At 43.1% G+C, this 26,499-nt stretch overlaps 1 protein-coding gene across 5 annotated transcripts in view; it reads right to left on the reverse strand.

Annotated features, from left to right (window-relative positions):
* Positions 1-26,499, reverse strand: part of SATB1 (SATB homeobox 1) — a 100,371-nt gene that overhangs the window by 66,729 nt on the left and 7,143 nt on the right. For 2 of the 5 annotated variants that reach the window (XM_055570024.1, XM_055570025.1), the window contains exons 2-5: positions 10,051-10,285; positions 6,188-6,364; positions 5,299-5,425; positions 4,413-4,536 (exon numbers count right to left, since the gene is read on the reverse strand). In XM_055570024.1, coding sequence (XP_055425999.1) covers positions 4,413-4,536; positions 5,299-5,425; positions 6,188-6,364; positions 10,051-10,261 — 639 coding nt within the window. In that variant the 5' untranslated portion in view covers positions 10,262-10,285. Of the gene's footprint in view, positions 1-4,412; positions 4,537-5,298; positions 5,426-6,187; positions 6,365-8,299; positions 9,187-10,050; positions 10,286-13,000; positions 13,089-13,733; positions 13,894-26,499 lie in introns of those variants that run through there. The other 3 variants (XM_055570023.1, XM_055570026.1, XM_055570027.1) reach the window with 3 other exon arrangements.

Raw genomic sequence — 26,499 nt, forward strand, 5'->3', positions numbered from 1 at the left:
CGCTTCAACATCCCATGCCTCAGGTTCCTTAATTGAAAATGAGGATATAAAACCACCTACCATTTACGGTGACAGGCATGCTCTTGATGCAAAAATACTAAAGGACAGTTACCATTATTTGAACTACTAAGATGTGTTACGCTTATTACTCCACAGGAAAACAGAATGCCTGTCACACAGCAGACTGTCGATACATACTTTTGAATGAATAAATATGTGAATAAATTTCATAGGTTAGATGTGCATGTGAAATGCAATATATGAATACTGATGCTGGATGTTCTCTGGAGACAATGTGATTATTAATACTTACTGATTTTTTTTTTTTTTTTTCAGAAACATCATTCTGGTTCAAAAATTATGAAAAACTACAAAGTGCCGTTACATATATATATATATATATATATATTTCCCAATGAGTAGAGTTTTTTTAAATTGGTGCTTTGTATAATACAGACTGAAAATCACCTGAACACAGGGGTTTATTAATGTCTATGGAAATGATTATCAAGTTTCAGAGAGAGGACCTGGATAAACGCTAAGCTTCAGGAGGGCAAGGTGGTTGGTTTTTTTATTTCTTTATTTTGCCAGTACCTTATAAAAAGTCTGAAGCGTTCAGGATCCCTAGATGCTGTCAGGAAAAGGAAAACTAAAAAATCGTTTTTCCCCATATTACGTCTAAATGGAACATTCAAATTTAAATTCATTTTATGTATCTGTTGTTGCTTGAAAACAAAAATGACAATTCTCACTTTATGGAGAACTCGGGCTTGGAGCTCCTCTTCCCAGGTGAGAAATGAAACAGAAAGAACCAGCCCCTTAAAAATATGACAGGGGCAAGTGGGTGGTGAAAATGCACATGCACCAGGTTTAGGTCAGGAACATCTGACCGAAACATTTTTAGAAGGAAGACACTAGGCTGGCAGAAGTAATAATGGAACTTTGACTCATGACACTTTTAACAAAATGAATCTATCCTTGTATCAATGTATGTGCATTTACCTAGTGCTCAAGTTCAACTTTCAAAACTTCAGGGAAAACTAAAATCAAGATGAAATGTTTTGTTGTAAATCAAAAATTTACTTTTTTCAAATCCCAATTTATTGATACCTTCCAAACACATGGTCTCTGAGTTCCTGTGACCTTAAACGTTCTTGTCCCCCCAAGTCAGACTTCAATCTCTCCTCCCTACTTGCGGGTCTGAATACAAAACCCAGCTTATCTCAACACCTCCACTGAAAAAAGCAAGTGTAACAACAATGCCCCATCTCAGAGCTCTGAGCTGATGGTTTCTTACGCCTTAGAACAGTTTACAAAAGTAATCACATGGTACAAAAAACGTAATAAATGGATGTCAATCTATCTGGGCAGATGAGAAAAAGCAGCCACAGAAACGAAGGTCTGAGCTATGAATCAAACCACATACACACTTATGGAATTTCTACAGCTAGAGAAACCTTTGCAGAGATTATCCGAGACATTACTGCAGCCAAAGCTATGCGTCCATTTTAAAGTCAACACTTTAAAACTCAGCATTGAGAAAGGACTTCTGGGTCAGTCACCAGCCAGCATGTTGACTTTCAGGTCTAGGGACACTGGCTCTGAAGAGGAGTCTGCGAAGGATAACACATCCCAGTTCTGAGATTCTGAGTGCAAACTGGGCTTGCCCTTGTCAAGCATGGGATGGTCCTCCTGGGGGCTGGGGCAGACTGCGGGCTGCCCTCGCCTCCCCTCCCATCTCTACTCGGGAATGGGATCCACTGGCCACAGAGTGGGCATGCCGCTCAGTGCATCGCTAAGGCGCCCACCAGCCGTTTCTAAGACTTCAACCATATCAAGCAAAACCAAAGCATTAATACACAGCAAAATGTGCATGCTGCCTGACAGGCTCAGAGTTCTCACGGGAATGAATCAAAACTCCACAGAGAGGGAGAAAGTCTTGGGCGCGAGCCTTTCTTGCTGCTAGGCGCCCTTCTGAACAAGACTGAGGCAGCACTTATCTGCTAGGCCTCCTTCAGCGCTGCATCTTCAGCTCCGCATCGCACCGGGGAGGAAACAGCAGCTTCACCCCGTGCGGCACGCATTTGGGGCTGAGGTCTCAGATGCCTGTGCTTCCTCTAACGAACAGCTCCAGACACAAGAGAAAATAAAGAAGCAAATGGAAAATAGTTCATAATTAAAACATTCTGAATTGAGTATCAGATTCATAAATTCAATGTGGAGAAAGAAATAGAAGATGTTGCAGCGGAACAGAAAATAACTCCCTCATTTAGAGCACAAGTTGCCCTTTTTCATAATAATATTAATTTCAAATATTTGCTGCCACTGCTGAATGACGTACATCTTTCTTTCCAAATTGTTTTGCAAAAGAAAGGAAGACTGTAATTACAACTGATGTTGGCGTTACAGCCTGGTCTCGCCTCTGAAGGATGGCAGCGGGGTCCCCAGCCATATAGGCCCACGCGTTCCACTTGAGGCCTCTTTACAGAAATTCATCCCCATCTGACTCCAAAATCCAGTCCTGAATTTTATTTTGTCATTCTGTTTAATGCTATAATTGTTTTACTCAATTAATTACCCATGATAACATTAAGTAAACTCACAGTTGTATTTGTAAGCTACAGTGAAGGTGGAGTTTATTGGTTGAATGTTGCTGGCATGTAACCATTAGTTCTCACCGCCTGTATCAATAAACACTCAAGCTAGCATCCTCTTCTCCAGCTCACAGGAAATGCCTTGAACCTTTGCCCAAATTCACTTCCCAAATCAACAGGACATTTACTAACGTGAAGATACGTGAGATTCATATGCTGGGTCTTTATACTTATTTTAATGCTGAGTTAAAACCTTTATTTCTAGGGCATTTCAAATTTCAAATCCTAGAGACCAACTGACAGATTATCTGGAGTTGTCTGCAAAACCCAAAGTCCCAGAGGTAAGAGTCACCTGCTTCATTATATCATCCTATTGATGTAACTGTGTTTAATTAATTTAAATTATTTTTACTCGATGGTTATAAATTCACATCCTCTCTACTCAAAGAGTGAGATGGAGGATAGGAGGGGATCCGCTAAAGTGTCAAAAAGACTTTGATTTTCAAGAAATGGACTTAACACCAGAGAATATTTCACCTGTGGCTACAACTTACTTTAAAAGAATATAAAAAGCCATCATTTATTATAAGCTTAATTCATTTGCTTCATTCCTATAATTGCTAACAAATATCAAAGTAAAGCTGATGGATGGTAATGCAGTAAACCTGAAATGCATGGAGTTTTCATGAAAGAAGAGCACGGACGCCCACAAGCTTCCTTCCAAAGGTACCCACGTGTCTTCATGGCCATCACGTCGGAAACACACTTGGAGAAATTCCCTACTGCAGAAATATTTACAGCAGTCACACAATTCACGTTCAAATACCTGACAGACGTGGCACTCAGGCTTACATACTAACCTTGCATTGAAAGAAAAACGTTAGCAAAAATTTAGTAAAAATCTAGTTAGACCAGCATCTCAAGTATACTCTCCAGTGGCATGACCTTTAGGGGCGGGGCCCCCGGAGAGAGAAGGCATGAGGGCACAGTGACCTCAGGACCCCACAAGCAGCGCTAGGGTGGGCTCACAGCACCCTTTTCTTTTCAATTTAAAATCAACTGCACAGCATCAAAAGCGATGCTCAGCTTTACATCTAGAAACTGAGGGAGTCTCCCACCAGAATTCTTATTGCCCCTCCACCAAAATTCATCCTACAATAGTAATAAATCTCCGTCTCGTTTCAAAAACCCCTGACAGTATGACAGGCATCTCAGAGGAAAACATATGACCCCACAAAAGAAAAAAAAAGGGGGGGGGGTTGAACCAATGCCTAAAACAGGTGACAGAATCCTGATGAATAACAACTATCTAACCTTCAATTAGAGGGAAGAGATTTGTTTTCTCTGTACTTTTTTTTTCTAAATTCTATTTCTTCTTCTTCTTTTTCCTTTGTGTGGTAATGAAGAAAGTACCTAGAAGCTGTTCTGTTCCTTTACTCAGGGAGCATGGTGACGTTCTGCAAAGTAACACTTCCAAGGCGCTTCCTGGCATCTAGGGGTTCCAGGAAGGTACACCACCTTTATTCCCTTAAACACGGACCCTCAGGACAACAAGGCGGCCAATCTCAGAGCACTCAGAGGAGGGATCTACAAATGAGCTGGCACCAAGGTCAGCTGAGTGGGTTTCCCTCCCTTTCTCTCCCACACTGCTCAGGATGAATCGCGCACACTTCTGAAAGTCACCAGTGGTCAAGTCACTTTGCATTTTGGGGAGATTCTTGCTTCCGATACCACTTGCTTTAGACTATGGCTTCCCACGACTCCTCCAACGAGGCTGCCCTCAATGACTTGTCATTTAGGACCGGTAATGCCCAGTACCTGTGAGAGGGGGCACTCCTTCGCCAAGGAGCTCTGGTTCATATCCTTCAGCAAGTCCTTCAGCGCATTCCTCACAGTGGTGTGGGACCACTGCTCGGGAGGCAGGTCTTCCAGTTTGGGGCAACTATTGGAGACACAGATTAGAAAGGGGATTATGACAAGATTGCATCCCGCTGCAGAACATTCCTTTAAGACAGACAGATTTCATTTTGCGCATCAAACAGATGCATCTGGAGATTGCTCTCGGTCTCCTGATTGTTCCGATTAGTTAATTACTTTATACAACACATCTGCTGTATCGATGCATGAATTATACATCAGCTGCCTGTGGTGGCTATTTTTCCATGTTACTTCTACCTTCCTGCTCTGATGCGCTCGGGAAGACAATTTAAGGTATACTGCTTTCTCAAGAGCCATTGTGAAAAGCACGAACGTGGGAACCGTTTTCCCTTCAGGACTCCGCTCGTACGAATTAAAATGGTTAAAAAAAAATTATATAAATAAGTAAGAGCTCGGCAATAGTGAATAAGGCATTCTTTCACAAAGTGTACACAGATGGCACTGTTCATGATATGCAAAAATATTTTTCTCTTAAGTAAACTTTATGTAAAATGCCTTCTTGCAATGCATCATTTAATTGATTACATAGAAAAAGTCTTGTCTTTCGATAACCTGCACAAGTAGATGCGTTTGGGGGGAACACTGCTTCTAAACGATAGGCGCAAATTAGGAAGATAAAGGAGAAAGGCTGAGGTGACAAAAGCGATTGGGGTTAGCCGCTCTTGAAATGCAAGGCAAATCACAACTGAAGGCTGGCCAGAGATACTTTGTTTCAAAGGATCAGGTGAGTAGAACGTTCTGCCCTGGAACTGATTTCCTGACTCACCTGTGTAACTGAATTTTCAATGTGACCACATGATACACATCTTGAAGCATGTCTGCTACTGTAGCATCGGGGGCATCTGTCACGTAAGACAGTGGGACCGGATTCCACTTCCCGACCTGGATCAGCCCTATTCCAGATAAAGAGCGCGCGTCACTGCATGTCTGACCCTTCGGATAACCTACCCAGCGCAAGGCTGCTCTTCATTGCCCCCAGCACAAGCAATATTGTTACTTCTGTCTGAATGATTCCCTTCCCTCCAAAAGGCAGGTCAATGAAAATATTCACAGCTTAGTTTTCCAAACTGTGAAATTATGTAAACGACGGTGGGGCTGTTTATTATTTTGGAAATAAAACCCCATCAATAAAACCTAGGCAGAGGCCACATTTTCCTAACTTACAGGAAGTTCTAATAAGACATAGCTGAACCAGTTCTAAATGGCTTTACGATTTAGATAAGATTCTCGATTGCAATGGGAATCAGCATTGAAAAATACTTTACAGCCCATAAAACCATCAGAAACAGAATAAAAGAAACAGAACTAGATATTCAGTCATAAATGCAAATTGACTCTCAACAGTCCATCTGCTCAGATACGCTCCTCACTTCCTTGTGGGTCCTCAGTGGAGCAGATTATTAAGGTCAATAAGCATACTAATGATTCAGCTGAAGTAATTTAAAAAAAAAAACCTACCTCCACATTCCACATGAGCAAAATGTGTGTTAACTAAACCAAACTGAATTAAGCCAATTTTTTAAAGCCACAGTCTAGAAGGAACCCATGTAACACACAGGCTACAGTTCTTTGAATGAGAATATTCAGATGCTTTCTCTGCAAGGTAAACAAAGGATGCCAAGTCATTTCCCCAACCCCGAGGATGCATTATTTACCTTTGGCCTGGGCAGCAGAGCTATGTGAATAACCCAGAGACAGCAAGGCCATTTCTATCAGCTGGTTGAAAAGCATGTCCTTCCTCACCAACACAAACTCTGCATGCTCCTCCTTGCAATCGTATTCAATGGCATTTTCATAATGTTCTACCACGCAGAAAACCGGGAGCATGGTTCCTATCAAGGAGACAGAGGAAAAAGAGACGCAAACCAACGAATTGCAGCAACACAGTCTGGGGGAGGAGGGAGGGAAAAAATGAAGCCATGAAAATAAATCTTCATCACCACGAGAGAATGTGAGACTAGCACAGAGATCCAGGCACACACACAAACACACACCTTCTTTTATTTTTATTTTTTCTTAAGTTGTAAGAGAAATGTTGAAATAGAATATGAACTTGGCCCTCAGGTAACGTGGGCTCTAATTTTAACAGAGCATTTCCCCAAACCAATTAATGCAGAATTACCTTTCTGATCAAATCATAAGGCTGACAGGAGAGGAGTAAGTGTCTGGTCTGATCTGCTGTGAGTGGTACCTGGTGTGCAAATGTAATTCACTCAGCTCGGCTTCGAAAGAACCCATCTTCATGCTTCCTACATGCTTTTGATAGGATTCAACTTTCCCTGTCTGTGTCCAAACGAATTAGCTTTGATTATAAAATTACGAGCATTCGCCTCCTTCTTTAAGATCTTCACGTTGAGGCCACAGAAGAAACACAAAACTTAACCCAACCGAAGTTCATAACACAGGATTTCAATATGTGCACACTGCAGATGACTAATATTTACCTTGATGGCTACTCATTTAACCTGCCTAAAAGGACATCACGGTAACCACAGGTCTTTAAAACGAACCATCTCTGCTCTAGCAAATGGGGTAAAGATGAGAGCAAAGGAAACTGTCCTCATCAGGGTGTCTCAGGACACAGGAATCTGCAGAGACGAGATGTGTTCTCTGTTTGCTGTAATCCCAGGTAATAACTCAGGAGCCAGATGGTTAATAAACACAGGCCACACCACACCACTGTCAGCAAAGAGGCTTCTAGAAACAGAAATCACGGAACGCTGCCGTCCTCGAGGTGTTTACACAGCGCACTGTCAGACTTCCAGTGATAAACGGAAAAGGGTTAAAAGCAGATGCAGCAGAGTGCACTGTGGCACTCTGCCAGGAGGGCACCATCCTTAGCATAAATGATGACAAAGGTCACTGCACCAGGGCGCCCAGGACCCCCAATTAGTCCTGGAACGCTGATGCCTCTCCAAGCTCTGCCCTCTGCATTCACAGAAGCCAGCCAACTTCTGAAGGTGTCCAGGGCCGGCAAAGCAGAGCTAAAAACCCAGGGTTTCCTCCTGACACCAGAGATGCCCTTTAAAAACGCCCTATTTGCTTGTTTCTGCTGAACAAAGCCGGCAGGAAAAGCAGCCACAGTTTTCTACGTGGGCATCTACACCACAGCTTCAGTGAACTGTTCACAAGAGATTCTAGTTCTGACAAATAAACCCCTTTAGGTTTACTTAGAAAAGCTCACAAACTCATTTGGAGGGACCCAACAGGCTAGGCATGAAAAACAAGCTGCGGAGCTTGCCAATATCCTTGTCATTCATTCGGCTGTTTTTATACCAGAGAGAGAACCCGTCAGGGATCAGAAGGAGACTGGGAGAAACCACGGCAGAAACAGCAATATGCAAACTGGTGATTTCTTCCTTGGCTGGAAGGTTCTCTGGCAAAACCTCCTAAACAAACAAACAAAAACCTCCAACCCCTTTCCTTAAGGTGTGCTTTCTCAACGCAGCCACACTCACTCTCTGGCACCTGTCAAGCAGAAACGCTGCACGTGAAGAAGCAGATAAAACAGCACCACCACCAACACAAGGCTGGAGGCACTTTGTTGCTTCAAGCAAGCAGAGAACCTTCTACAATTAAAGTGCGTTTTTAAAATGTCACTACAAATGCAATGCTTGGGAAAAAAATAAAAAGCAGCACTTGAGCAGGAAGTGACATTATTGTTCTTTGGTTTCTCCTCCCTCTATCCTGAGGTCTTCAAAGAGTTGGGTTACTAATACAACAAAAAACATAGGCATTGATTTTTCCTCTTATAGAATGATACAGACCTGGGCTGCTCTTTGCTGCTCCTCAGACCTGGGAGGTAACTGAAGGTTTTTTAAAACTGTTGAAATAAACGAGAGTCGCTCTGGACTTTAGAGGGACCCTGTAAGATCATTAAGGTGGCTGCTGATAAGGCGACAATTGTAGACTTTAATTTTCAATCTGACTGCTTAAATCTTCCAGCAAACTGTCAGGCGCGCCTCCTGATACTGCGAGTCAGGCTGAACAGGAGCCTTCTCTGAACCGATTGTTTGTGTGAGTGCTTGGCGAAGCTTCCAACTCCAGCAACTTCATAACCTTCCAGTATGGAAAGGGGAGTACGCTGGTCACTGCTGACTGCTAAAAATACCGCATGATTTAAACCTGGAGGCAGTCTTAGAAGCTTTTGCTGAAGGTTTATGAGCCTGTGTAAACAGCACGTCTGCCATAAGGAGCAGTGAAGTCTGTAGAATCCTTGTCTAAAACTGTCCTGGCATTAAAGTTTGCTGTGCAAATATCACATAATACCAGAGACAGCTGAAATCTCCTATTTAGGAATTTATGGAACTTATATGTTTGCAGGCGTCAGAAAGTCTTTTTTATAGAGCCCCAGTGCTTCACAGTACAATATTAATGCACTCTGTTTGAAAAGCCATAATAAATTATATTTTTAATGCTCTTACCCTGGCTTTCTTAAGATGCATACATTCTTGGCAAACAATCAATAAACAGGGTAATCATGAGGAGAGGCCAAAGAATTTGCTGAAGTGCTGTTTTTCCATTTTTAATAGATAAAGATCTAACAATACGGACTGCTGTGTCTGTTCATTTCAGGATCAATATATTCTTTGTTTTCGCCAAACCAAGGAAAAAATAAATGATTGTATGATAAATGTTATGCATCAAACACAATGAAATTCCTCTGCCTGCTAACTTTATCTACTTAATATTCTTGGTTGTTACAAGATGGCATTTTTATCCTTTGCTTTAGCAAATGTAAGGAAAATCTGAATCCCATACACAGTTATTCAGAGACAAATAAAGACCTTCCAAGGCCCACACGTTATGCCCAGGATAGACACTGATTTATAGAAAAACACTGCTGAATGCAGTCAAAGTGGGTAAACTCCATCCATGTAACATAAAACTGGCAAAGAGGACACAGTTGCACATCCCCTCCTTATTAATTTGTTTAAATCTGCCCTTTTATCAGAAACACCCAATTATAGCAAAAGGGAAACACCAGAATTATCAGGTTTTTAGCTACTAAGTAATGAAGTTGCTCTTAAGAAAACAAACCGCAAAAAAAAAAATCACAAAATGTTTACATCATATTACAGAAGACTTCCATTATCTGTGAAACTGCCTTACAACCAGTAATACCATGAAAAAGCTAGGTCCATCCTCAAACAATTTCAAGGTCTCATTCTCAAGCAGGGTTAGTTTCAGCAACAGCCACTTCTGCACCCCCTTCTACAACACCACCATATCAATGGAAGCTTTGTATAACTGAGACCATTAGACTTAATTCAGTCTTTATCATCCACAACGTCCAAAGACTCCAGTCTACAGTAGAGGGAGATGCTCTGCTGAGGCACGAAGCCTACACTTTCAGACACGCCTGACGCTGCAACCAGAAATGTGACTAATTTCAGATCAGAAAAGAGAATCAAGGAGAACACACAAAGCCAGGCGCTGCCTGTCCACCCCCGCACCAGGTGGTGCTGGGTGGACACAGGACTTGCCGCTTTCCAGGATTTGGCTTGAGAGTATTTACCTTTCCTAAGGTTGCTTTTCATCAGATGGCCCGAGTGTTTCAAAGGCACTCCCTGCATTTTTGCACCTGTACTCCCAAGCCTTCCTCTTCCTAGCGGGCTCCCGTTCTGTTCCAGGCGGGCAATCTTGGCTGGTGGACCCTTCGGATCACTCACATTGTTAGACATTTCTGAATGTTCTTTCCCCTGAGTTGTCTCGTTCAAATGATCCATACTCAGTTACTCTCTAAAGATCACCTGTGAGAATTTAAGAAGAAGACATGTTACAATTGGGTGGGGGTCTCTGCACGCCCCCGCCTTCTCTATGTATATATAATGCGTGTACATGTTTTATCCCTGGATATTTCGCTCCACAAATATAATGTATTTGTAAGACTCCTTAACCAGATACATAATGCAGAGGTTACTCTACTTTCTAGATCACAGCATTATATTTCCATTCAAGTTAACAGAATAATTTGTGGAAATTGTATCAACACACATGAACGACGAAAAGATAATCTGTCACCTACCGGCAAAACTATGTGTGTAGGGGGGTGGGGGGGATGGGGGATTATTTTTAGAACAAGAATTACTACAAGTGTAGCTAAAAGGAAAATAACAAATCGTATTTATATAGTCCCAATTTTTAAAAATGAGAAACTTAATACAGAACATAATAATGACACTTTAGTCAAGATGGAAAGATTATTTTATCAGTCCAAGAGATTAGTTAGATCTGTTGTCTTTATATTTTTACATACATTTTAATTATCATGAAGAAAAATAGATTCATATGTATATATACCACCTCAAAGGAGGTAGCAGACAACTGCTTTTTAAACTCTCTATTGGCTTTATGGTTAATGGGTAGAAAAAGTTTTCTACTGTCAAAGTATCAAGAGTTACATGACCTGTTTTAAAGACTCAGTCAAGTCTTGGCCCAAACATGCAATTGGATCATTCCATCCCTAACCAAGTGGATACAAGTGGAGGATTTCTTCAAAGAGCCCCGATACTGAAGTATTACAACTCATGTATCTTAGAGTTAATATTTAGGTATTCTTTTGTAATAGAATGCTGTTAACAATTTAAATACCCAAAATTTTGAAAACATTTTGTAACATACACATTAGATTGAAGTGCTAAACTTGCTTTGAAAGAAAGCTTGTTAATTTTGGTAAAACAACCAGTGTTCAAAAATAATCTCAGCAGGCAATGAAGTCAACATTTCAATTAACTCCAGAAAAAAAATGAACAGATAGTGATTTTTCAGTTGCATTATACTTTGGACATCAATTTTCATACTGCTTATAGTAAAGCAGTTAGTACATTATCAAAATCGCTTCTGTAATAGTTCTAACAGTGATAAGAACAGGTGAGTAGAATTATTTTAGGAACTTCCATGGTGCTTGAAGTATTAAGTTCACCAATACTAAAGGAAAGAGAATCATACTCAGAAAAAAACAGAGAGAATATGATAATTATCACTTTCCTCCAGCTGTTTGGTAATTTGACATATCTTGCACATTTATATATATATATGCATATATATAAAATATGAAGAAGCTACTTAGATACAGATTTGAAAGCGAGCTTATATTATTAGCAGGGCCTTTCTGTAAGCATTGCTTTCCCCTCTGTTTAACCGGTACTGTGTCCATTATAATGAAGGAAAGAGGTGATGGGGAGGGGGAAGCAATGATAATCTGTAAGTTTAAAAGCAACCTCAAGAATGCCAGTTGAGGAACTGTGAAGTTGGAGAAATAATGGCTATTTATCCTTGTGCTCCACGGTGGCACACTGAGACCAAAGGTTTACCATTGATCGCGGTCCCATCTGGTTTTGGTTATGAGGTTCATTAACAATAAATGTGCCTCTTTTAACCACTTTTTATCAAGATTACTCTTTCCATTACATTAAACTGTAGTCTAAAGCCAAAATTAGTGGTGATTATTAACTTACTCAAAACACTCTTTATAATGCTTCATGTGGGTTATAATACAGAACTACTTTTCCTGAAATTGGCTGCCTTACCCTAAAGCAGAAGATGAATTTTAAAGCATATGATTTGAAAAGAAAATACTTAACCCGTGCAGCAATTTAAGTGCCAAAAAAAAAAACAAAACACAGAGGATGAGTAGGCAACAGCATCAAAGTTAATGCTACAAAACGTATTAAGTAGTCATGAGGCTTAACAGCATTATAAACTGTGAAGTGATAGATGATAATTTAGTTAATGTATTGACAATCCAAACATCATATAGGTCATGCAAAATTGTCCTTCGAATGAATACCCACCTATAAGCAGCTATTAAACACTCAGTCATCTTGTAAAAAGCTTTACATTATAAAGCAAAATTACATGCACATAAAACACCCAATTTACTCATTTAAACTCTATGCCCAAGGCTAAAGTTCACCAAACCTGAGTTTGGATTTGCAAAGAGCAACCTCTGCGGGGCCTGCTGGACAGACTGCATGGGAACAAACTAAGGTCTCAACAGATGCCAGGCTGGAGAGTGTCTTATGAGTTACACATTTTAAAAACCGATTTCACTGTGATGTTTGGCTGGCACATTGAAAGCAGGCTACTTTCTCCAAACCCCACTTCCCTGTCCATAAACGAAGTCCATATATGATCACTAACGAATTAAACAGCGAACTCAGACACAGCAATTATTTCCTTTAAAAAGAAAGAGCAAAGCACGAAATTCCGGTTTCAAGAACCTATTTTTTTGCAGTGTGGGAGCCTTTTCAACGAGTTCCCTGCTGAATCGCCTCCTTCGCCCCCACACAACCCCATAATCACATTTTAAGAGACTGTGCCCTTATCCGTTCCATATGGCCGGCACGATCCAGGCCAAGCTTTCACTGTGACCTTTTAAAGAGACAAAGAAGCAAAGTACTATCTAGAAACAGAAACGCTGCAGTTTTACTGAGTGAAATTAGCAAAACCGACCTGAAACTCACCACTTCAAAACTTGACAGCATATAAATAACAAAAACAAAGGAGATTTCCTTTGCAGCCCGGGTTCTCGAAGAGAAGTTAAAGAATGATGTTTTCTATGTCCTTTTTTTTTTTTAATTAAAAAAAAAAAAAAAAAAAAAGCAGCAGCAGCAGCCCTGAAGGCGACTTCCCCTGAAATTGTATTATTTTCTCTTCCTTTACCCTCGCCCCCCTAAGCGGGGTGAGGGCAGATAAGCGTCTGGAAGAGTAGCCATGGGAGAGAGGGGTTAAGGCGGGGGGGGGGGGGAATCACAATTGGACAAACAGCATATATGGTTTGTAAAATGTCTAACCTCGGAGAACGGGGTTTTCGATGGGGGAGGAGGGGAGAGCGGGAAGGAGGGAGGAGGGGGAAGACAGAATTGATCTGACAAGTGATTCGTTGGGGGGAAATCGTAAAAACAAAGCCAAACCCGTTCGGAGCAGTACGCGGCGGCGGTGCTGGGGAGGCGAGGTGGGCACCGGGGATTCTCTTAAAAAGAAAAAGGGAGAAAAAAAAAAAAAACCCAAACAAACCTCGGCGGCCGAGGGCTGCAGAAGCGCCCCCCGCCCGCCGGGGCTCTCCGGGGCGCCGGCCGAAAGTCCGCCCGGCCGTGGCCCGTGGTCTCCTCCTCCTGCCGCCCCGCGCGCGCGGCTGGGGGGCCGGCTCGCCTCCCCCCGCCCGCTCCCCGAGAACCGCGCAGGAGAGTAACCGACCTGCAACTTTCTTCCCGCAGCCTTGGGCCCCGCGCGGGGCATCTAGCGAGGGGCCGGGGGCGCCGGGGGCCGCAGGGCGCGCAGGAAGCCCCGGCAAGGCACTGGGGCGCCACTTTGGAGCCGGCCCTCGCGGACGAGCGCCCCGAGGACCCCCCCGCGGCCCATGGACGCGGGGCCGCGAGCGTCTGCGGAGCCGGGAGAGTGAGGCGTGGGGGGGGAGGCCGGGGGAGGGGGCCGGAGGGCTCCCCCGCCGCCTCCCCGCCGCCCCCCGAAAGTCGCGGAGCCCTCGCTCAGCCGGAGTCCGAGGTAAACACCCGGCCCCACAATGGCCCCGGGGCGCGGGGGGCCCGGACGCCCCACAAAACTGAGCAGGAGTTTCGGCGCGCGCGGGCTAGGGGCGCGGGGCGCCCCCCGAGCCGCCTGGGCCCCGCGCCGCCTAGAGCGCGGCGGAGGCGACGAGGCCGGCGGGCGCCGGGCGGCGCGGCGCCGAGTGCGCGCGCGGGCCGCTCCCCGCGCCGGGCCGCTCCGCTGCCCCCCGCGCCACCGGCGCGGCCCCCATCAAACGCGGGGCGCGCTCCTCCCGGCCGCCGCCGCCGCCGCCGCCGCCGCGCCCCGCTCGGCCCCGAGCGCCCGGCCGCGCCGCCGCCGCTGCTGCCGCCGCCGCCGCTGTGGCTGCCGCTTCCCCGTCCTCGTCATCTTAACGCACGGCCCCCGCTCGCAGCCCCCGGGCCGCCCGCCGCCCGGCCCTTCCCCAGCGGGGCCGGCTGCGCCGCGTCCGGGCGGCGGGAGCGAGCGGGCGGGCGGCGCGGGGGCGGGGGCGCGGGGAGGGGCGCGGGGCGCGGGGGAGGGACGCGGCTTAAAACCCGGGCTGGAGGACCGGGAGCGCGGAGGGGCGGCGGCGCGGCGGACGGGCGCGGGGAGCCGGCCGGGCGGGCGGCACACAATGCCCGGAACGGCGGGGCGCGCGGGCCGGGGGCGCGCGGGGGCAGGTGTGCGCGGCGGCGGCGAGGCGGGGAGCGGCCGGCGGGGAGAGCGGGGGAGGCGGGGGCGAGGCCGGGAGGCGAGCCGCCCCCCGCCCCGCGGGAACACCGAGAGGGGAGCGGCGGGAGCGGGGCGCGCTGGCCCCCGGGGACGGGCGAGGGCGCACCGGCCCGCGCGGGGCTCCGAGGCCGGGGCCCTTCGGGACGGGGCCGGGGGACGGCGGGGCACCGGCTCTCGGGGAGCGCGGAGCGCACGCCGGCTGCGGCAGAAACGGAAGGGCCGGGACCCCCGAAACCCTCTGCGCAATATGATCACTCCTCACGGGAGGGGGAAGCCCCAGCGAAGAGCCAGCGGCCCCAAAAGACGAGCACTTTCCGAGCTCATCGGTACCCGTTCACTCTGTACTGGGCGCAGGTAGATGCCAACGTCCCTCACTTCTGAGCCGGAGAACTCGGAGGAGGGAATACGTGGCCCACGGTGGCCGAGTTAAAGAAAATTTGGGTCACTTTCTTGAAAGAGACCTGACCAGTTAAAAGTTATTACAAAGGAAAACATACCACCTTTACCCCTGGTGAAAGACGGTAACGTTGCGGAGGTGGGGGGCGGTTAATACCTGTGTTGTAGCAATAAATACTTCTGTAATCTAAGGTAAATTACCCCGGTAGATAAATGGTCATTAGCACCCAAGTATGATCCTCTTATTTAGATAATCTATTAAATATAGTTCCTATAAAAATGAAGAACATCACAGCCGTGCCCGAAATGGGGATGTAGCGTTCATCGTTTAGGTTTGAGTGCTAACGCCTTAAGACCCTGAAAGGCAGTTAATCATTACACAGAAACAAAAATGTTCGACTTATTTTTTCAGAATACAGTAGGAGGGAAAAGAGAAAAATCAGTGAGATAAACATTTTGTTACACATAAAAAAGCAACAAGTTAGCGCAAGTACTGAGATAAGAGGGAAATATGCAAATGAAGCTCTTTAAAGCTACCAATACACTCTCAGACACTGTCTACACTAGAAATCTTAGACCAACAGAAGGTAAAACAGAAGATAAAGGAGAGGAAATAATGGCCTCCTGGGGAGGACAGGTTCAGGAGGAACACAGTGAAAATATATCACTCTAAGGGCACCCACGTTTCACCCACAAAACCAGAAAGGTTATTGAAGGCAGCAGCGAATCTTGGTGTATAAACCCAAACCCAGAGCTAAAGAACGAGATGGTGAACACAGTATCAAAAGCAAGAAAAGAAAGATAAGGAAATCTGTATGAAAAAGCTCAAATGATACCGTATTTTCAAAAGTTGATATGCAGGAAAGTATGGAGGAGGGTATTTTGATTAAAGTATAAGAAATACAATCAATAAGGAAACATGTAGCACGTTGTCAGAGTTGTTATTGTAGATGGAAGTACTTACACATTTTTTTTTAATGTTTGATATTCAGAAGAAAAACATGGATAGCACTCATCTTTATAATGAGAATGATTTTTGCAATGTGATGGGTTAAATTGGGAATTTCCAAGATGTATATTTTAATAGTTGCTTCACACTGGTGATGCCTGACATGTTTCCCTGAAACCTGCCTGGTTTTTCAGTAGGGACTGTGCATTCTAGTATCACAGTGTATAAATTTACAAGCATAGCAAAATCTCAAAATAGAGGAAAAGTATCGTGTACTACAAAGAATCATTCAGGCAAATGGAACTCAAATGGAGTGTTTAAAAAGAAAGAAAGAAAGTTGTTGGGCAAAACAAAATTTGAAGAAAGAGAAAGGAAGACTAAAAAAGGTTACTGAATATATCAATATTAAAACACACTGGGATAAAATACTGTAAGTGATGATTATCCCATTATTTCCACAAATAAGACAGAAAGCTTTCTGATTGCCTTAGCCTCCTATTGATGTGGGGGTTAACATATTAATCTTTAAATTTGAGTAGCAGCTTTTATCTAGGAATTCCAAGCTAATTCTCAAGCACAAACATAAAAAAGTGTAATAAGGATGGACATGGCCTCGGAAAATGATAAAACAGAATAAATGAGGATAAAGGCATCTAATAATAACTTTACTACACAATTATAAGTCTGTTAATCATATATGCATATTAATTTCCCTCAAGCACATTCTTTATTTCAGAACTGTGTAAGATATAAGCAAAAGGGCACACAGGGGTATGCCCTCCAACTAATAGTGCACTGGTGAACTTTCTATATATTATTTACTCTTTCAGAATACTCACTAAACCACTGAGTACTAAACCCAGATTAAAACAAGGAACAAAATAAAAACAATAAGGAAAATTCCCCCTTCCTAGACATATGTGAAAATAAACTATTGTGATGGGGGGGCATCAGTTTTATTCTACAAAGTATCTTAAATTTGGCAATAAAGGTGCAAGCCAAGTATTGAAAAAAGTTAAGATAAACTTTATAAATCCAGCTATGAGAATGGAAAACCTCAGGAACGTGAAATACTACAAGTCAAATACATGAGCTATTAAACATGTGGGTGTACAGTTAAAACAGTGCATCAATTTTTTATCACAGGAGAAGGAAGTCAGTCTGGCTACACAAAGGTAGCGGAGATAAAATATTGTAACAGAGATACAAGATTTTTAAAAAACAATAACAAAAGGACTACTGCGTGCTTCAGGGGGCCCCATATCAAGATAAATATGCTGGCAGATATCCGGAAGCATTAAAACACATTCAGAGTTCTGAATAGCACATACATTTGTAATAAACAGAGAAAGCATTTAGAATTTGAACGCTTTTAAGATACAGCAACTCCGCCAGTGACTGTGTTAGCAAAGCAATGTTTACTACCATAGCACTTTCTAAGGACATGGTAGGTTTTTTTTTTTTTCATCTTTTTAAATTCAAATACTGTTGGCTATCTCTCCACATCTTAGAGCAGCACATTCCACGTGGCATATTGCTCTTTTTGTCGTGTCGACTCTTTGTTTTTGGCTTTAGCTGCAGGTGGCGTTTTCCATATATGAATTTCTGGGAATACGGTCTGTGTTGGCCATATAAGGATGCCTCTTTGAGCCATATGTTCTGCCGTCATGTGTCTCGTTTTGTCTGTCTGGGATGTCAGGACTGATTTCCACATCGTTTCTTGAATGGACCAGATACAAATTTGTAAGAGCGGAGAAGGGGGGATTAAAAAAAAAAAAAACAAAAAAACAAAACTGGGGCTGCAGCCCAAACAACTTTGTCAAAACATACATTGGAGAGGAAATGCAATATCCTGTAAACATTCACACCCTCCTTCTCAAGTCTTATCTGTGACTGACATCATCACAACTGCATAGCTTGAGAGGGGATCTGTGTGATCGAGTGCAGGAGTCTGCAGTGTGAGCATGTGCAGCTGAGCCAGAGGGACCCTGCGCCTCTGGAGGTCACGGCAGGCGCAGGGGGACTGCCCTGCTCCAGAGTCCTGGGCCCTGCAGCCAGCCTGACCCGGCCTTGAACCTGGGGAGGGAAACCACCTCACGCCTTTCTCCTTTAGTGAATCAACAGGACTCGGATTAAACTTCCAGGTGAATCACGCAGGAAGGCCTGGTCCCCGGTTCACACTCTCATAGCCTCTGGTACTTCTCCTTTGTCACAGTTACCACCAGTGAACAAGCTGGATAATCACTGGCTTAATAAATATCTTCCATCAGTCCAGTTCAGTCTTTGCGACCCTGTGGACTGCAGCACGCCAGGCCTCCGTGTCCCATGCTAGACTGTCATCCCTATGAGCGCAGAGACTGTGTCTTGCTCACTGCCCTACGACCAGGGATTCATACCGCATCCCTGCCATGTTTACATTCTGAACAAATAAATGAGAGCCAAAGGCTCAGTGTCACTTGCAACCAAATGCTATGGCTAATTGGAATGACCGTTCCTCTTAGAGACTGTGGAAGTGAGGTGGAGTTAACAGTGGGGAAAGCGGCTGTATCGTTGAAATGTGAATTCACTGAAATTACGTAACATTTACAGTTTAGTTCCTCAGTCACACATCAAGTGTTCAATAGCCCCATGTGATGAGTGGCTATCCTATGAGACAGTGTGGGTTAGAGAACCCTTCCACCGTTGCAGAAAGTTCCATCAGGCAGCACGGACCTAGAGAACTTCTACAATAGAAGACTCAGTAAATCCAGGACCTTGCCTGGAGGAGTCTTAGAGGTGCTGGACAGCTTCCAGACATCCCAGTGAAGTCCAAATTGAAGTCCTTTTCCACTTTAGAATGGGCCCGTGGATCTGTAAAGCTGCCTGGAACGAGATGTGGGCAGTGCTGCACACAAATTTAAGACAGCTTTCTAGACACGTCTGTATGTGAAAGGGTCTCAGAGTACGTTTGGAATAACATGCATTTACCCCCAAAGGCTGCTTTCCATGAACATTTCAACAGCTCGCAGGTGAAGCTGAAAACCACAGAATCGTTCCACACCCTCTCCCACCCCCACGTTAAAAAAGCAGAGCTGCCACTAGAAATGGCTTTTTTGGAAGCTTTAATGTAGATATCTACTCAAACCGGGAGGGCATCCAAATACCAACAAATAATGGTGTGCTGCAGAGAATCAAAGCAAACGGCTTGAATATGTTTCAGGAGAGATAAAGGAGAAATAATAAATGCTAAACATGGGCCTAAGGCTTTCGGCTTTTGTTTTTTCCCCAATATGTGGGGTTTCAGTTATAGCCGGACTGATAGCGATCAAAAGTTGTTTCCTAATTACTTTAAGGTGAATGTAAATACCCACTGGTAATTTGCATTATGGTTTTAATAGACAAAGGTCACTATTAAAGCGAAGCAAAGAAAGGCTGATTTTAAGCTAGTTTGGGGAGAGGGCGCTGAGGTAAATGAACGGCCATTAGAGTTGGCTTCTAGAACCTGGTGAGATATCTGGGACTTTGAAATATTTGCAATGTTTACATTCTGAATAAATAAATGAGAGCCAAAAACTCAGTGTCACTTGCAACCAAATTCTATCGCTAATTGCAATGACTGTTCCTTTTCGAGACTGTGGAAGTGAGGTGGAGTGAACAGAAATATTACCTCTTTTTAAAGCAAGAATTTATTGGACAAAATTTTATATCCTCCTTCCATAGATATCAGTATGGACCACAACATTGACATGCACAGTGGAAATTACCCCATCAAAATTGGTTCTCTCTGCCTAGACCCAACTCCAAAACTCAGTAGGGGTCAGGTTCCAAGAGCAATGCTGTTGAGACCCCCGCATACCTCCGTGTTAGCCTGTGTATCAATAGCTATCACCACCAAATCCGTTAAGAGTTTCAGACTGTCTTCTTCCCCCATTGCTTCTGGAGAGCAGGGCCTCCCTCTTCTCTCTTGGGAACCCCTACATTCTTTGATATGCGGCCTGATTGCACCTTTTCTTTCCAAAGCTTCCTCCATCTATTAGCCACTTCCTCCTCGATGCCCCATCCCAACTCTGTCCTCCAAGCATAGCATTTCATATTTGCATGCCTGCCCTTCCCAACTGCACATCTGTCAACATCTTGAGGCTGGACTCCTGTCTGTATTCCAGGAGTCTCTCACAGTGCCGGCAATTAACAGGGAAAGGCAGCCAAGAACTGTTTTGGTGAGTGAGTGCTGGTAAAAATCTTAGAAAGATTCTTGCACTCTTAGGCAGTAAAGCCAAGGATAAGATCAGACGTTAGTTCAGTGGCTCCTCAAATCTGCTGCATGTTAATATCGCTTGGTATGTCAACAGTCCAGATACGCAGGCTGCACCCCATTGCCAAGGGTTGGAGCCAGCAGTTGAGAGTTTCCAAGCTGATTCCAGCGTACAGCCAGGTGTAGCATCCATTGGAGTAGGTAATGTGTTAGAGACAAGAAATCAAATATACCTGTTAGGACATCTTCCAAGGGTATGGAGATCCTGGAGTCACTTGGAAAAGTTAAGGCTCTTTTAAGAATCAGAGCTTACCCCAAATTTAAGAAATTTATGTGCAGGCAAGCTACTTGTTTCAAATTAAAAAAAAAAAAGGTAGGGAGCAAGCTATTAGATCATTGATTTGGTGAATAAAAGTCTGCTGTTTGAGGAACCATGATAAATTAGCATTTGGGTACTGGCTTGAGATTTACAGGGGTGCCAGAAATCCTGTGCGAGTGTATGATTTATCATCACAGACATAAGAGACTAACCACAAAATTACACATGGAAGTAAAGTTCCAAAACCAGTCTATTATTTACTGGAGCCAGAACCATCCTGGTTTTCTCTAATTCTTTTTTTTTTTTCCCCCAACATATTTGAGCAGGCTCTTTCTCCCAGAAAATTTCAACCTTGAGTGGGATTCCCTTTGAAACAGCTGAAACCGTTCAACTCCTTTCTGGCCCTAGTCATGGCACCTGAGCAGGACTGAAGTGCCCAGGAGCCGGCGCAGGGCTCCTCACTGCCGTGCAGCACCCCCAGGAAGCCCACGGGACAGAAACCGTTCTCAGCCAACCTTCCGTCAAAACAGACCAGCCAAGTCTCCTTGGTGATGTCAGTGTTATTCTGATCTTTCCCGGCTTACCTGAGGGAAAAACAGTTTGAGGTTGCAACAGGCCTGGATGCTGGTCCAGATTGTTTTTGGGAAAAGGATCAACCAAGGGCAGGATCAGATTCTGCACCACCGTGCCCAGCACCACAAACAGTGGACAAGGGCCATCACTGGGGGAAAGAAGCCCATTCATTGGGGGAAACAAGCGCAGCGCACCTGGACAGTGTTTAAATATCTCTGTAGTGCCGGAAGCTCACTGAAGCAAAGGAGGAGTTTAATTCAAAACTAAAGCGCATTCTCTTTGGGATGACGGCAAGGACCTGGAAAAGACAGTGGCGCTGGGCACATGATAGTGTGACCGTGATCAAGGCACTGAACTGTCCACTCACACACTGTCCAAATGGCACAAGGTATGGTACCTATCTTTTACCCCAATTTAAACATTTGAAAACAACAAAACTAAAGGAAAACAATCCTCTATTCCTAAGACTGGCAGATGTATATTATCATGAAAACATCATGCTATGCACAAAACAATAAGCTGCAACACATTGCCAACTGCCTCCAACCTTCCACTGCTTTGCCCTTACCCGCCAGCAGCCGCGGCCCAGTCTCCGCTGGGTAATTCATTCAGACGATGATTACCTGGCCCAAGGATAATTAACATGGGTTGGTAATCAGAGACCCAACATGCCACCCAAAGTAGGTAATTTGATGGTCCTCTGATGCAAGAAAATGGTTCTCTTTTCAGATGTTCTTCTATATTCTTGTATCTTAGCAAAAGAAGAGAAAGGAGGGACAAAAACCAGGCCTTCCAAATATCCAACATTCAAATAGCCAAACATTCTATCTGGATATTTTTCAAGTGAGTAAAAATTAACTACACTCCTGAGACAGCAGACAGTCCCAGGTGGTGTCTGCAGGACACACACTGCAGTCCAGTCACAGAGCCGTGACAGCTCCATGTACGTACTCGACGTGATAATCTATAAACTCTCCATGTAGATATTTCAGGTTGCACTTATTAATAAGAGAATGCAGTTTTAGTAATAAGCTCAAAAGGCGTTCAAATTTATTTTTATCAGTCACTTTTTGTGAGAGTAATTACAATTATTTATTTTTGCATGCAGTAATCTGTAATGATATATTTTTTATAGTGTGTTGCCTGATCCTGTTTCCTATCATCTGTTCTCACTGATTTTATATTAGGGACTTTTATATTTATGATGCAGTTTTTTTTTTAATGTATTGGAAATTCGTATCTAAATTGTATCTCCCTGAAGTTCATTCCTGCATATATGTATTTTTCTGATGCATGACTAAGGAATATGATTACATAGTAGAGCCAAATTAAGATTACATATTTATTGGTCTGAAATAAAATACTAAATAAAAGAAAATAATTTAAAGTCTAAATAAAATACTAAAAAATAGTTTTACAGCATAACTGTAGCTAAAGGATATCCAGTTACCTATTTGCAGGTGCAGCTTTCTTTATTAGTGTGTTTATTGTGGAATTTAATTCATTAGATAACTAACAGGGACTATAAATACATATGCAAATTTCCAGCTGATACGAAGCAAAAAGTTGATAAATAATGCTGCCGTATAACTTTAAAAACAGAAGTAGTGGGCCTTCAGGCTATTTTTTTAATCATTTATTTTTATTTATTCTGTAAAGACTATTTTCATTTGTATTTTTTAAATCTATATATAAATACACTTGGGAGAGAAACAAACAGCACATTCATGAAACTTTTTGACGGGGACCAGCTTGTAGCTGTTTTGAGGCTGTAACTGCTGTAAAGATGGACAATACCCCCACAGTTCTATCACTTCTGCAACTGAAAATCTACCACACATTCATATCATATTTAATGAAAATTAAACTTATCTCTCTGTGGAGGTAACAAGACTCTCCAAAATAACTTTTTAGTTCACTCTACACAAAGGGGTTTTGTCTCTAAGAATTTATAACACCACAAGCTAGTGTAAAGGCATCTTTGTAACTGGCATATGCTATAGTTTTGGATGTAAACCAAATCTTGGGGTATTTTCAATAGATTTGGAAAATCCAATCGTTGGACCAACAACCTAGTGTGAATAAATGTATATATAATACACATCTAGCATAGCATGGTATACACACTCCCAGATACAATCCGCACGTGGTACAAGAGAATGTTACATCAGTTAAAACTAGTCAACCACAGTTTCCATCAGAAATTCTTTAAAACCCAGAGGTAGTGTGATAGTGCTCTCTATCAGTAAGCAACTCCTACAGAAAAGAGTCAATGACATAGTGGGAAAAGAAGTGGAGAACAGCAGAAGGCTTAGATCCAGGTGGTGGTCCTTCCTCTGCCAACTGTAAGTCACCCTTCGTGGGCCAAACGGGACCCGGTTCTGTATCCACGAAGTGATGGAAAAGAATCTGATCATCTTTAAGACCACAGAAAGTCTCTGCCCTTAAATTTAAGTTAAAAAAAATCAGGTTCATTTTAAAGAGAATACAAAGATATGAGGAAATTTCTCACATGCTACATTAGATGTTTATCTCTATATGAGACAGGTGTCAAACAAACAAATTAAAAAAAAAAACCACTAAGGCAAAGGGAAACTTTAACTCACAGATTCCATCTGTTACATCCGAATTCATGCATAATTGATTATCCATGACTGGTAAGTTCTTTTCTCACTAGCCGACCACAGTTTTCTAAACATTATGTATTAAATCACTAGCGAAGTAGACTACATTTCAGAAACAGCAAGGGCAGAATAAGAATATTTTAAATGAAAAATTACATGCTGGTTAATAATAATACAGCTGACCTATGTTTAAGGGAGAGAAATTTTAATCATGTGCATATTAAATATTAATAACCTATTCTGTTATTGTTATAATAAGGTTAAGTAGGCTTCTCCATGCTTAAGGAAAGAGGGAGAACTAGGAATGCATAACTGTGCAAAGAGATACAGAGACGGGAGACAGACAGAAGGAAAATGTGTCAACAATAAACGAGAGGAAATGAAAAAGAAGGAAAAGATGAAGGTGGAAACTAATCTCTATGTGTCATTATGACTGCCAGAGTACTGGCAAAGAAGCAGCATCCTTTTATTTCAATTTTAATCATTTCTGAATTTTAATACCCGGCTCCTTTTGTAATTCTCCTGGCATTCCTCATATGCCTCCATCCCAGCCAAAACACCAGTGTAAATTAAATGGCAGGCAACCACACCACTGATGTGGCCTCCCCAAAGAAGCTACCAGGTGACCAAAAGCAGAAAAAGGTATGTCTAGCTTACATCCCTGAGGACCTCCAGCCAATTAACTGGCTGAATGTTCTCTATTTTCTCTAGTTTTGCAAAGAAGGACAGTAGTTGGGTAATCTACAGATAGAGAATCATTAAAAAAATAAAGCAAGCCAGTGGTAATACAATAATCAGTGACCATCAGGGCCTGGAAAAATGAGTTTGCTCTCACTGGCACTAAGGAGCATCACATGATTATTTAATTACAGCTCTAATTTTTGTCTCGTGGATGGCAACATATCAACAATTAATAGGGCAAATAGAGGAGACTGTTTTTAAAGAGACAGAATGTGCATGACAATGGACTGGGTCACACAGCAGTCTGCTGCTTCAGAAAGACTTTTCTTTGTGTAACTAAACAGCACTGTCTTGCATGTGGAAATAAATTTAAAGAGGAAGTGTCTTTTTTCTTTAAAGATAACTTTCTTAGAAGGCTGGCAACTTTTCAGAACGTTTCAGATGCACCTAACCCAACCCCACTGCGATGCGAGCATTAATTTTAAGGAATAGAAGGAAATCATCTTTAACATAAATACCCTAAATCTCAAAACAGTGTTACACAATGGATATAAAAATCCATTTTATATATAAGTGGATAGAAAAATATCTGTTATGCAATTAATCATGGCTGATATGCATCAGTGAGGTCCTGGAAAAACATCACCGTCGTAGGAAAGAATAGAGGTCAGTCAGACGTGGGCTGCTGAGCACACGGTATTTTTGGCCCCAGAAGATCAGAAGGACCTTTACCTGGTAGCCTGACTCCAGGGACGACAGAGCAGGTTGTGAGCACCACCCCACACCAAAGGACCAAAAGCCTTGACAGAGACCCTGCTCCATCCTCAAGGTCGAAGAGGAGGAAACAGACCCTGGTTCTACTGTCCAAAAAGGGCACAGCACAGAGAGGAGAAAACCACTCAGTTATCCAGAACACTGGCACATGTGCAGATGAAGTGTGCAGACAACCCCAGTGAAAAGAGAAGACTGGAGAGAGAAGCCTTTTCCCACTAAACCATATCGGCACAAGCTAAACGCACTATTCTGTTATTAATTTAGCAGATCTTTAATGAGTGCTCTCTATGCAAAACAGAATGTGAAGTTACTATTTTCTGTAACACAGACATGTACCTTACACTGATTTTTTTTTTTTGTAGTTGAATAACTTGTTGGAATAGAGGCAGCAGCACCTAAAAATTCATAAAGTGGGAATCTCAGTACATTTTTAAGCGCTGTATTACAAGGTTACAAGGTCAACATATCCAGATTAGCTGAGAGTTCAGAGAGTCAACCAGTTTGAGAGATGTCTAAGGCAGGCTCAGTCCAGCTTTCAGCCTCACTAATATCAGTCACCCATCGTTTGCCATGCCAGAAGCCAAGGCAAAAACCCAGGCTTTAGATCTGGAAAGCAAAATAGTCTTAGAACCACTGCTGTGATCAACTGCTCACATGTACCCTACATATCATGCTTTACAGAATTGTAAGACAGCACAGCCTGGCTCAAGAAATAGTGACTAAAAAGATGCTGTAAAGAGAATCAACTCAATAAGCTTTGAATGGCTTATATTGGCCAAAGTCATCACAGAACAAAAATGTAGGCATCTCAAACTACAGTGTGGGAAGGCTAAACTGCTGAGGGACACTGATTTCTGAACCTACTAGCAAAAGTGCTCAAGTCAATGCTAATATAGAGAAAGGGGAAAAAAGAAAATTAAAAATCTTACATCCCAGTGAAAAGTTTAAAATTAAGTTACTTTATTAGAAAACATTCTGATAATTGTGGACCCCAAATCTGACTCCATACATTCTGAAAGACTATTTTGAAAGGAGTCTAGCAAGCAGCAGCTTGTATGTAACAGTATACATCATTCTTTTTTAACATGACTGTTAATATACAGTTAACATGTCTCAGAAAAGGCTGTAATTAACTGTCTACTGCTCCAATAACACTAATAAGTGTACAGTATTATTAA

The sequence above is a fragment of the Bubalus kerabau genome, chromosome 2 (genome assembly GCF_029407905.1).
Source record: "Bubalus kerabau isolate K-KA32 ecotype Philippines breed swamp buffalo chromosome 2, PCC_UOA_SB_1v2, whole genome shotgun sequence".
In the NCBI taxonomy this organism is placed as follows: Eukaryota; Metazoa; Chordata; class Mammalia; order Artiodactyla; family Bovidae; genus Bubalus; species Bubalus kerabau.